This window comes from Astyanax mexicanus, chromosome 17 (genome assembly GCF_023375975.1).
Source record: "Astyanax mexicanus isolate ESR-SI-001 chromosome 17, AstMex3_surface, whole genome shotgun sequence".
NCBI lineage: Eukaryota > Metazoa > Chordata > Actinopteri > Characiformes > Acestrorhamphidae > Astyanax > Astyanax mexicanus.
The window spans coordinates 39,716,867-39,729,656 of record NC_064424.1 but is presented as its reverse complement, the minus strand read 5'-3'; the positions used below and the strand labels follow the sequence as shown (position 1 = coordinate 39,729,656).

The following is a 12,790-nucleotide window of genomic DNA, read 5'->3' as shown; positions in this document are numbered from 1 at the left end:
AAGCCTATTGTCACAAACTGAGCAGAATTCCTGGTTCCATCTGTTACAGCAAGTTGTCCAGTGGCAACCCCTTCTGTTGTGTATATAAAGCATTAGGAAGATTATTAAAATGTGTAACTATCTGTTATCATTATATCATTTTTTCCATAATACTTTTATTCATTTCATTCGATTAAACCCTGATCAGCCACAACATTAAACCGGCTCTTGGTGGACTTGCTGGTGTGCTTCAGGTCATTGTCCTGCTGCAGACCCCAAGTATGCCTGAGCTTTAAGTTTCTAACTGATCCTTCAGGATTTTCTGGTAGAGGGCAGAGATCATGGTTTCATAAATTAAAGCAAGTTGTCCAGGTCCTAAAGAAGCAAAGCAGCCCCATATCATAACACCACTACCACCATGTTTTAAGTTCAGTATAATGTTCTTTTTTATGCCAGATGTAATGAAACACACACCTCCCAGAAGGTTCCACGTTTTCATGTCAGTCCACAGAATATTTTTCCAAAGTCCTGGAAATCATCAAGATGTTTTTAGTAAATGTGAAACAAATAATGCCTTCTATTGTTATTATTATAATGCCCTACAATTGCATTCATATATCAGGTAGACCAGTGGTGTCCAAACTACGGCCCGCGGCCCGTTTCTTTTGTTGAGTGGCCTGCGTGGTATTTTAGAGATAGAATGAAAGTTGGCCCGCAGTTAAGCAGGTTTTTATAATGTGAGATTCAAAGTTTGAACATTAGGTGTCAGAAACGGGCCAAAGATTTAGAGAGGGTGCGCATTTCTAGCGCAGAAAAACGAGCTAAAGAGTCTAAAAGCAGAGAGAGTGCGCATTTCTAGCACAGAAAAATGGGCCAAAGAGTCTAAAAGTTGCCGTAATTAAGGAGTTTAATATTAAGAGACATCATGAAATTAAACATCAATTTGAAAAATCTTAGTTTACACAACACTGTCAAAGATAAAGATAGTAAGTCAAGTAAAATGGTTTGTAAATGAAATAATCAGGAAAAAAGTATTATTTAAAGTGGTATATTTCATTATTTGTTTTATTTATAGTCTGTGGCCCGTGACTTCAAATATATTTCTCCTTCTGGCCCCCAACAAAAAAGTTTGTACACCCCTGAGGTAGACGAAGTGGGAACCCATTTCCTGTATGCTCTATTTCTGAAATGCTGTGTTAGATTTACGCCAAATATAACGGGACACACACCTTCCAAAACATTCTACTTTTATCTAGTCAGTCCCAAGAATATTTACTCAAAGTCCTGGGAATTGTCAATGTGTTTTTGGCATATGTAAGATGGGTTTTTGAGTTCTTTTTGGTCAGCAGTGTTTTTCACATCAGAACTCTCCCACAGATACCATTGTCTCTATCTTATTATTGAATCATTAACACCAACCTTAACTTATTTCAGTGAGATCTGCAATTCTTTAGATGTTGTTCTGGGTTCTTTTGAGACCTCCTGGATGAGTTTTTCATGCCCTTTTGGAGTAATGTCAGTAGTAATTTCCAGGTCTCTCCTGGAAAGGTTCAACAGTGTTCAACAATGACATTGCAACCTTTTGCAAACTGATAGATGATAAATGACTGTTTTTTTGTCTTGTCTAATTTTGGGACATAATGTGTTGCTTTTTGATATATTTTAGTTGCTTCATGTCGTCAGACGGGTTCTATTTAAGTGATTTCTTGATTCTACAGGTCTGGTAGTAATCAGGCCTGGTTATGGTTAGAGAAATTGAACTAGGCTTTTCAAAAGATTGGATTGCATTTTTTTCTTTAAATAAATGAAATCATCATTTTAAAAGGCTACTTTTTGTATTTACTCAGGTTATATTTGTCTGATATTACAGTGTGTTTGATTATCTGAAAAAAATGTAAGTATGACAAAAAAGCAAAAAAAAAAATCAGTACTTTTTTATGGCACTTCTATAAGAAACTGTGTATGACAGGTATGTATCTCAATCACCCTGTTCTTTCAGGAAAACACTTTTCTAATTCTAATCACCTCTAACACTTTTCTAATCTCTTCACCACTCGTTCACTGTTGGTCCTGTGACTCTCCAGCCTGGTCCCCCCGCTACTGCCTCTGACTCCACTGCCCCGTGTCCAGCCAACCCACCCTATCCTGTCTGTGGCCCTCCCTATCCGCAGGTGGGCGATCAGATCTTGGAGGTGAATGGGCGGAGCTTCCTGAGCATCCCTCACGATGAGGCAGTGCGAGTGCTGAAATCCTCGCGCCACCTGATGATGACTGTGAAGGATGTGGGCCGGCTGCCGCACGCTCGCACCGTGGTGGGAGAGACAAAGTGGATCGCCAGCTCACAGATCACCGACAGCTCGTCCAGCAGCAGTGTAGCAGGGTAAGTGAGGAGTGGGTGAAAAAACTGTTTAAGTGATTTCTTTACATGTGTAGTTCACACCAAGACATGTGTATAAGAAAATATATACAAATACACGCATACAGTATAGTTTGGGCACCCCTGATCATTTTTTGTGATTTTCCTTTATAAATCATTGTTTGATCAGATCAGCAATTTCAGATAAATATATCAAGTAGCAGATAAACACAGTGATATTTGAGAAGTGAGATAAAGTTTATAGGTTTTACAGAAACTAAATTAGGCACAAGCATACATTTATCCATCCTAACAAAAACATGACATCATTATTTAGTAGATCCTCCTTTTGCAGAAATAACAGCCTCTAAACTCTTCCTGTAGCTTCCAATGAGAGTCTGGCTTCTGGTTGAAGGTATTTTGGATCATTCTTCTTTACCAAACATCTCCAGGTCAGACAGATCTGATGGTTTCTGATCATGAACAGTTGCTTTAAATCACACCACAGATAATTAATAATATTCAGGTCTGGGGACTGAGATGATCTGAGATGATCATTCCAGAATGTTGTACTTGTTCCTCTGCATGAATGATTTTGTAGATTTAGAGCAGTGTTTAGTATTAGTGTTTAGAGTCGTTGTCTTGTTGAAGGATCCAGCCCCGGCTCTTTAACTTCAACTTTCTCACTGATTCTTAAACATTGTTCTGAAGAATCTGCTGATATTGACTGGAATCCATGTGACTCAACTTTAACAAGATTCCCAGTACCTGCACTGATCACACAGCCCCACAGCATGATGAACCACCACCAAATTTTACTGTGGGGAGCAGTAAAGTGTTTGTCTTAGAATGCTAAGACAATCCTTATTCCAAAATGAAGCTCTCTTGTCCAAATGTGCTTTAGCTTTAGCATACCTCAAGCGATTCACAGCCCTAATAGTGACATTAATGTCCATGCAGTGCATATGTGTCTGACTCATTCCAGTTACACATGAATCTGTTAGAGTTAGAGTTGAAGAATGTTCTGACATGTTTCCCTGCTCTTCACTGGAATGTCGATAGATAAGGATGAGCTTTGATATCATTAGAAGCATTTACTGACATTTCATCCCTCCAGCAGCTGCAGACTAAGTGTCTGGCTTTTCCTAAGCGTTAGCTGTTTCATGTGAAGACGTTTTTTGGAGACTCTGGTAGCGTCTGTTTTTAAGAGCAGCGGTGTCTGTATTTCTGCCGCTGTCTCGGCCAGCGCAAACAGCCTGTGTGTGTTAAAGCTGCATGTTTGTGTTTAATGAATTGCCAATTTTGCGCTCAGACATGCTGATTTAATTTGAGCCCAGGAGCTGCACCAGTGCTGGGTTTAATTCCCCGTTTTAAGAGCGGGCTGCGTGATAGCTGACTCTTTGATTTTTCCATCTCTCTGCATATTTTTATGACCCCCAGTAGTCCACTAGCAGGAGAAGTTGTGGATGCTGCAGCCGCCTCCAGGCCGTACAGCTGTTTGCTGTAGTCAGAGTTAACTGGGGGCTCAAAACGAGGCACTTCGATTTCCAGAGTACAGTGGGTATGGAAAGTATTCAGACCCCTTTAAATGTTTCAATCTTTGTTTCATTACAGCCATTCGCTAAAATAAAAAAAATACTAATTTTATTTCTTATTAATGTACACTCAGCATGCCATCTTCACAGAAAAAAAAACAGAAATGTAATTTTTTTTTTGCTGAGTATTGAGTTGAAGCACCCTTTTGAGCAGTACAGCCATGAGTCCTCCTTGGTATGATGCAACAAGTTTTTCACACCTGGATTTGGGGATCCTCTGCCATTCTTCATTGCAGATCCTCTCCAGATCCATCAGGGTGAATGGTGAACATAATGGTGAACAGGTCTCTCCAAAGATGCTTAATTAGGTTTGGGTCAGGACTCTGGCTGGGCCAGTCAAGAATGGTCACAGAGTTGTTCTGAAGCCCCTTCTTTGTTATTTTAGCTGTATTCTTAGGGTCATTGTCTTGTTGGAAGGTGAACCTTTGGCCCAATCTAAGGTTTTCTTCCAGGATATCTCTGTACTTGACCGGATTCATCTTTACTTCAATTGCAACCAGTCCCTGCAGAAAAACAGTCCCATAGCATGATGCTGCCACCACCATGTTTTACTGTTGCATTGTATTGGGCAGGTAATAAGCAGTGCCTGGTTTTCTCCACACTTATTAACGCCAAAAAGTTCACTCTTTGTCTCATCAGACCAGAGAATCTTATTTCTCATAATCTGGGAGTTATTTATGTGTTTTTTCATATGTCTTGCACTGAGGAGAGGATTCCATCGTGTCATACTAAGCCCTGACTGGTGGAGAGCTGCAGTTATAGTTGACTTTGTGGAAACTTTTCCCATCTCCCTACTGCATCTCTGGAGCTCAGCCTGATTCTTTGGGTTCTTCTTTTCCTCTCTTATCAAGGCTCTTCTCCCAAGATTGCTCAGTTTGGCTGGACAGCCAGGTCTAGGAAGAGTTCTGGTTGTCCCAAACTTCATCCATTTAAGGATTATGGAGTCACTGTGCTTTTAGGAACCTTGAGTGCTGCAGAAATTCTTCTGTAACTTTGGACAGATCTGTGCCTTACCACATTTCTGTCTCTGAGCTCCTTGGGCAGTTCCCTCGATCTCATGATTCTCATTTGCTCTGAGCTGCACTGTGAGCTGTGAGGTCCTTTATAGACAGTGGTGTGCTTTTCCTAATCAAGCCCAATCAGTTTAATTACACACAGCTGGACTCCAATGAAGGAGTACAAACATTTCAAGGAAGATCAGAAGAAATGGACGGCATGTGAGTTAAATATGAGTGTCACAAATGGTCTGAATACTTATGACTGTGTGATATTTCAGTTTTGTTTTTTAATAGATTTGCAAAAAAATCTACATTTCTGTTTTTTTTCTATCAAGATGGGGTGCTGAATGTACATTAATGAGAAATATATATATATTTTTATTATTATTTTGGAAAATGGCTATGTAGTGAAACAAAGCGTGAAACATTTAAAGGGGTCTGAATACTTTCTGTACCCACTGTATATCCTTTACACTGCAAAAATGATATCTTATCATGTGAAATCCTCTTAAATGTAGTTTAAATCAGGAATTCTCAACCTCTCAATGTTTGTTTTTCTGCTTAATTTGCCCACAGCTAAGATTTAATTTAGCCAAATTGCATTGAATTTGTATTACCTCTGCCATATGTTTTTAGTTTTGTATTTCCATTACATTTATTGTGTTTGTAGTTTAAACGTGATTTAGCTCTTGAGTTTTACTTTACATTTTTTTTTCACCTGTAGTTTTATGACTTGGCACATGCATGGCACACACACAAGTGACTTCAACATTTGCATACTGCGCAGTGAAACGCCAGGTAGTGAGGAGTGACGCGAGCCGAGTTAAAAATACAAACAGGTTTATTAGCAGTAAAGCTAACAGATACTGCTAACAGAATAGCCAGGCAAACAAAGATCTCACCGATGACAGAAGACGTAGCCAAAAATACAGTCCGAGTTCGTAACCGAGAAACAGTCCAACCATACATCAAATCCAGAAAGGGCAAAACAAAAGACATAAACCGATAATCCGAAAACAGGGTCGTAACGAGAAGGCAAAAACAATACACAGGAAAACGCTTAGTATGTAACATGAGTTAACAATACCTCGCGGAGTTTGTTTACAAGCGGCCGCCTTAAATACAGGAAGCTAGAGGGGAATGAACCGGAACTAACTCAGAACACAGGTGAGTCTGAGCGTCGGAGCGTAACATGATTGGGTGAAGGTGAGCGTGTGTTGTTGACGTTATTGTTCATGGGATCTTGGGAAATGGAGTCAGGTAGCGTGGAAGGAGAACACGGCCGCGTGACAGTACCCCCCTCCAAAGAGTCCGAATAATCCGAAGGATGAGGACGACACAAGGAGACAGCCCCCCCAACCTCAGCGGAGTCCTGAACAGGTGGCCCAGAAACGGGAACGGAATGGATGGAAGCCCTGGACCTGGGACGACCCCTCCTGGGACTGCGGACCGAACTGAGGGACCGGACAGAGACAGAACCACCGCGTCTACCCCTTCTTGGACCTGGAGACCTTCTCCTAGGGCGACCTCTGGGGCGTGGTGCAGGACGGGATGGATGAGACCGGTGAAAGTCATCCACCATTAAAGGATCCAGGACATCAGTTGCCGGAACCCAACTTCTCTCCTCAGGTCCGTAGCCCTTCCAGTCCACCAGATACTCCAGGGCTCCCCTTCTCCTCCTGGAGTCCAAAAGTCGTTCTACCGCATAAACCGGGCCACCGTCCATAGCCACCGGAGGAGGAGGAGACGCCCCGAGCGATGTCTCATCCAACGGACCAGGGATAACCGGCTTTAATAAAGACACATGAAAAGAAGGGCATACACGGTAGTGAGAGGGTAGATCGAGACGGTAGGTAACTTCATTAATTCTCTTAATGACTTTGAAAGGACCAATATACTTAACTGAAAGTTTCTTATTAGCATCTGGTTGCCGGAAATCCCTTGTAGATAGCCAAACCCGATCACCAGGAGAGTAAAGGGGGGTCTCACGGCGTAGGCGATCAGCCTGTTGTTTCTGCCGTTGTAAAACAGCCTCAATGCGTCTGTGAGTCTCCTCCCACACTTCCTCGCTCCGACGCATCCAATCGTCTACCGCAGGAATATTAGAGGGTTCGGCTGACCAGGGCATGATGGGTGGTTGATATCCTAAAAAGCATTGAAAAGGTGTCATTTTAGTAGTGGAACTGATCAGTGAGTTCTGAGCTAGTTCCGCCCAAGGGAGAAATTTGGCCCAATCATAGACGTTGTTAGAACAATAGACTCTCAAAAACTTTCCTAGCTCCTGATTCATTCTCTCACATTGTCCATTGCTTTGAGGGTGATAGCCAGAAGATAAACTAACAGATATACCCAAACTACTCATAAAGGCAGACCAAACTTGAGAAATAAATTGGGGACCACGATCAGAGACAATATCTTCAGGGATACCAAAAACACGAAAAACATGAATAAAAATGGCTTCAGCAGTTTCTAGGGCCGTAGGCATTTTACTAAAAGGAATGAACCTAACTCCGCGAGAGAAACGGTCTATAACTGTCATGATAACTGTTTGACCCATAGATTCAGGAAGATCAGAAACAAAACCGACAGCTAAGTGAGACCAAGGCCGAGCAGGAACAGGCAGAGGTACTAATTTACCGGCAGGTAGAGTACGGGGAGTTTTACTCTGAGCACACACAGTACAGGAGGATACAAAATTGTGGATGTCAGATCGCATATTTTCCCACCAGAAACGACTCTCTAATAATTGAAAAGTGCGGGTCTCGCCAGGATGTCCTGAAGTAGGAGAAGTGTGAGCCCAAGTAATGAGTCTATCTCTGCACTGGTCTGGTACATAAGATTTGTCTGGGGGGCACTGCAAAGGAGGAGGGGATGTAGAGTTAATTAGATTGATCTCCTCCGAGATATCCCATCTGATAGGAGCTAGAACTATACCTGGTTTTAGAATTGTAGAGGGTTCTGAGGTTTCTACATTATCTTCCTCATAAATTCGTGAGAGGGCATCTGCCTTGGTGTTTCTGGAGCCAGGTCGATAAGTGATTACAAAATTGAAACGAGCAAAGAAGACAGACCAACGTGCTTGACGTGAATTCATGCTTTTCATAGATCTCAAGAATTCTAAATTTCTGTGATCAGTTATTACCACGAAAGGATGTAGTGCTCCCTCTAACCAGTGTCTCCATTCTTCTAAAGCTAATTTAATGGCCAATAGTTCACGATCACCAATACCATAGTTCCGTTCAGCTGGGGAGAGTTTGTGGGAGAAGTAGGCAACAGGGTGCATCTTACTGGGAGAGCCAATATTTTGGGAGAGGACAGCACCTACTCCAACACTGGATGCATCTACCTCAACAACAAAGGGCTCTTTAGGATCTGGATGTTTTAACAAGGGAGCTGAAGTAAACACCCCTTTGAGAGAAGAGAAAGCATTTGATGCTTCTTCAGACCAGATCAACTTTCTAGCATTCCGTTTCAATAGATTGGTCAGTGGAGCAGCTACAGAACTATAATTACGAATAAATCTTCTATAAAAGTTTGCGAAACCAAGAAATCTTTGTAGTTCCTTTACTGATGTAGGGGTTGGCCAGTTAACTACAGCCTGAATCTTCCTATCATCCATAGTAATGCCTCTGGCACTAATAACATAACCCAAAAAGGAAATGGTAGACAGATTAAATTCACATTTCTCCGCTTTAACGAAAAGCTGGTTTTGGAGAAGACGGGTCAATACAGCACGAACATGGGAAATGTGTGTAGTCAAGTCAGATGAATAAATTAGAATGTCGTCTATAAAAGCTATGACAAATTTTCCTAGCATGTCACGGAGTACATCGTTTATGAAAGATTGGAATACGGACGGGGCGTTCTTGAGACCAAACGGCATAACTAAGTATTCATAGTGCCCCCTAGTGGTGAAAAAGGCAGTCTTCCACTCATCACCCTCTCTAATTCTCACCAAGTTATAAGCACTGCGGAGATCTAATTTAGTGAAGATGGAAGCTCCGCGTAGTTGTTCAAGCGCTACAGGTACTAAAGGGAGAGGATAGGGATAAGTTTTGGTAACTGCATTTAGTTGTCGATAGTCGATACTTGGGCGCAGACCTCCATCTTTTTTTTTGACAAAGAAAAAGGATGCGGCTACCGGAGAAGTGGAATGACGAATGAACCCCTGAGATAGAGCCTCCTGCACATCTATAAGCTCTATAGCACAGTCATAGGAGCGATGTGGGGGAAGTTGAGTAGCACGTGACTTGCTAAAAACTTCATTCAGATCAGAGTAATCAGGAGGAATATGTGCAAGTGACTCCAGGCCAGGACTCTCTACAGTAGTAGATTGGATCATTAATTTAGGAACAGTAATGCAGTGATCATGACAGTATGGAGACCAAGAAATAATTTCACAGTTAGACCAAGAAATCAGAGGATTATGTTTTTTCAACCATGGAAGTCCTAATATAATTTGATAATTAGTGTCCTTCATCACAAAAAACCTGATCTCTTCTGAGTGCAGAGCGCTGACGTTGAGCTTGACAGGTGTGGTGGTGTGGGAAACAGCTCCTCGGCCAACTGGGGTCCCATCCACCGCAGACAGTCTCATAGGATTTTCCAATTGTTCGAACGGAATCTGGAGTTGTCTGGTCAGCTGCTCGTGTATAAAGTTCCCCTCGGCACCGGAATCAATCAGGGCTGGAAACACAAATGAAGAAGACTGGCAGAACAGAACAACAGAAATAATAAAAGATCTTGAAAACATATCAGGACTAAGTCGGCTTACCCCTTTAGCGTGTGGAATCCTCTCCACACGCTTTCCCGAGTTAGTAGCAGATGGCTCATATGGACGGTCCGGGTTGCCATGATAACCATGGGAGAGCCCACCGTAGGACGAGCCTGAAGTATCTTGGCGTTGAACTCGGGAGGGGCAAAGCTGACAATCTCGCAACACATGATCTGCTCTGCCACAATAGAAGCATAATCCAGCTTGAAATCGTCGCTTTCTTTCTTCTTTTGACAAACGGGTAGCGTCTACTTGCATGGGTTCCTCATCCCTGCGTGTGGTCCGTGGAGTAAATCCAGATGCGCGTGGCGTAGCAAAACGAGGAGAAGTAGCAGCAGCTCTACGGCCAGGTACTGAGCTCTGTTTGAGCTGATCAAGTCTGATGGCTAAAGATATAAGTTCATCCAAAGGCAGCCCATCATCCTTGCAAGCTAATTCGGCCAAAACATCAGCCCTGAGTCCATTTCGAAACATCACGCGTAGAGCTGGTTCATTCCAACCACTACCAGCAGCCAAAGTACGGAATTCGAGAGCGAAATCAGACACGGGTCGGTTTCCTTGACGTAACTGAACCAATAACTCTCCCTGAGATTGTCCATGATGCGGGTGATCAAAAACCAACTTAAATTCCCTGAGGAAATGCTCGTATGGGCTATTTTCAATACTAGGCCAAATAGCAGTAGCCCAATCCAAAGCCTTGCCGGTGAGACGAGATATAAAAAACGAAATACGCGCAGCGTCGGCACTAACTGCTGAATTAGCAAAAAATAGTGACATCTGCAAGAGAAAGCCTCTGCATAAATCTGGAGAACCATCATATTTATCAGGTTTGCTTACCGGAAAAGCGGCTGCCGAGGGAGCGATAGCAGGAGAGCTAACCGGGGCCTGGTTAGCAGAGGCTAGGCTAGCTGGAGTGGCCACTCTCAGCTGGGCAAGCTGAGTAGCGATATCCTGAAGGCTAGCAGTTATCTGAGCTAGCTGAGAGTGTTGATCTGACTGCTGGGTAGTAAGAGCAGTAACGGTGTTAGCAAGGCTCTCAAAAAGCTGGCTATGCTGTTCGAGAACCCTCCCCTGATTCCCGACTGCCTGCTGGAGATCATTAAACTCGGCCATCACTTCAGGCGAGGTATTCTGAAACGCCAGGTAGTGAGGAGTGACGCGAGCCGAGTTAAAATACAAACAGGTTTATTAGCAGTAAAGCTAACAGATACTGCTAACAGAATAGCCAGGCAAACAAAGATCTCACCGATGACAGAAGACGTAGTCAAAAATACAGTCCGAGTTCGTAACCGAGAAACAGTCCAACCATACATCAAATCCAGAAAGGGCAAAACAAAAGACATAAACCGATAATCCGAAAACAGGGTCGTAACGAGAAGGCAAAAACAATACACAGGAAAACGCTTAGTATGTAACATGAGTTAACAATACCTCGCGGAGTTTGTTTACAAGCGGCCGCCTTAAATACAGGAAGCTAGAGGGGAATGAACCGGAACTAACTCAGAACACAGGTGAGTCTGAGCGTCGGAGCGTAACATGATTGGGTGAAGGTGAGCGTGTGTTGTTGACGTTATTGTTCATGGGATCTTGGGAAATGGAGTCAGGTAGCGTGGAAGGAGAACACGGCCGCGTGACACGCAGAAACTCATTGCACAAAACCAGTAGAATAGCTAGTTGTCACAAATGGAAGGGTGAGAGAATGGATGTAAATGTAGGTATATTTTATTATAACGGAAATAGATAAATAAAGCAAAGAAACAGAAAATAAACATGGGCAATGCAAAATAAAAACTAATAAACAAGACTTGGATAACTGATAAAAAAGACATGCTGGCAGTAAAACTGGAATTAACTGAAAAAACATCATTCAAGGCATAGCAAGCACACAAAAGCGACTTATATACATGATGAGGAACACCTGGGACCAGTAATGAGGGGGTGGGGATACAAACAAGATGGGTGGGAACACAGATTACAGGTTTTGGTTTGACAATCACACAGGGTCATGTGCTCAATATTTGTATATGTCACATAACACATATGTTATTGCAATATTTTGACAGACAAAATGCATTAGCAGTGGCACATTCTAAAAGACTGCTGTTTAAATGTTCTTTCATGTATAATATATGCATTTTTATAATTTGTAATAGTTTTTGCTGCACATCATTTATTTAATCAAGAGTTATTACACTAACTGTAATGAAATGTACAGTTGGGTCAGTATTCTTCAAGCACCGAAGATATCTTTAATGTGCTTATTGTTGATACATATTGATTTATATTGTCATATTGCCCAGCTCTACTTGTATCTTTTACCTTTATAATAACTTTAATGAACTTATATAGCATAGAAAAGGCTAATAAAATGTTAAAGTGATTAAGTATAGAACTCTGTGAGACACCACAAGATACGTTTAATAAATAATTCAATAGCTTTTGCATTATGATGATAAAACTGAATAAATCTAGGGTGTTGGGAGGAACAGTGCAAAATAGCCATGGCAACATTATGCCTCAGTGTCATGGGCCTCATTAAATGATTAGTCCATCAGCTGGGGATCTGATGGGGATCTGACGTGCCCTGGCCATAAGGTGACTCATTATAGAGTTTAGCAGCCAGCAAAAATGATCTCACACTATGGCATGCCCTTGTGAAAAAGAAGTATACTTAAGTTATGTTATTTTGGAACCAATAATTTGTACTTAATTACTACGTATTTGGAATTAAAATGAAAAAATTGCACTAAATTCATATTGAGTATACCAGTCGTATGTTAGTTTCGCCATTATTTAATATAATTTAAGTATAATTGTGTGAGCTGTCCGACTGAACATTAAAAATCTATATATAAACATAATAATAGTGTACTTGAACTATATGCGCAATAATTCAGGTACACTTTTTTACTTATACTTACATTTTTACCTACTTAATCTGTGTTTCATTCTACTTTGAAAAAGTAAACTTTATTTGGCTGTGCTGGTTTTATACTGGTGATGTACATAGTAAAAATATATGCTTAGTATTATTTTATAAAACAGTTTTTTTTATGATAAAACTATACTTTTACTAAATGAGTCTAAA

The 12,790-nt window shown here is 41.6% G+C and overlaps 2 protein-coding genes across 3 annotated transcripts in view; one reads left to right on the top strand and one right to left on the bottom strand.

The window, feature by feature from the left end:
- Nucleotides 1–12,790, top strand: part of whrna (whirlin a) — a 274,824-nt gene that overhangs the window by 164,761 nt on the left and 97,273 nt on the right. For both annotated transcript variants that reach the window (XM_022676495.2, XM_022676494.2), the window contains exon 4: nt 2,151–2,359. In XM_022676495.2, the coding sequence (XP_022532216.2) occupies nt 2,151–2,359 (209 nt within the window). The remainder of the gene's footprint in view (nt 1–2,150; nt 2,360–12,790) is intronic.
- LOC125782431 (uncharacterized) lies at nt 5,718–10,852 on the bottom strand. Its single transcript, XM_049466436.1, has 2 exons — nt 9,419–10,852; nt 5,718–7,073 (listed from the first exon to the last, which is right to left on the bottom strand). Exons 1-2 carry the CDS (start codon nt 9,504–9,506, stop codon nt 6,085–6,087), a joined length of 1,077 nt encoding a protein of 358 aa, XP_049322393.1. The 5' UTR covers nt 9,507–10,852; the 3' UTR covers nt 5,718–6,084.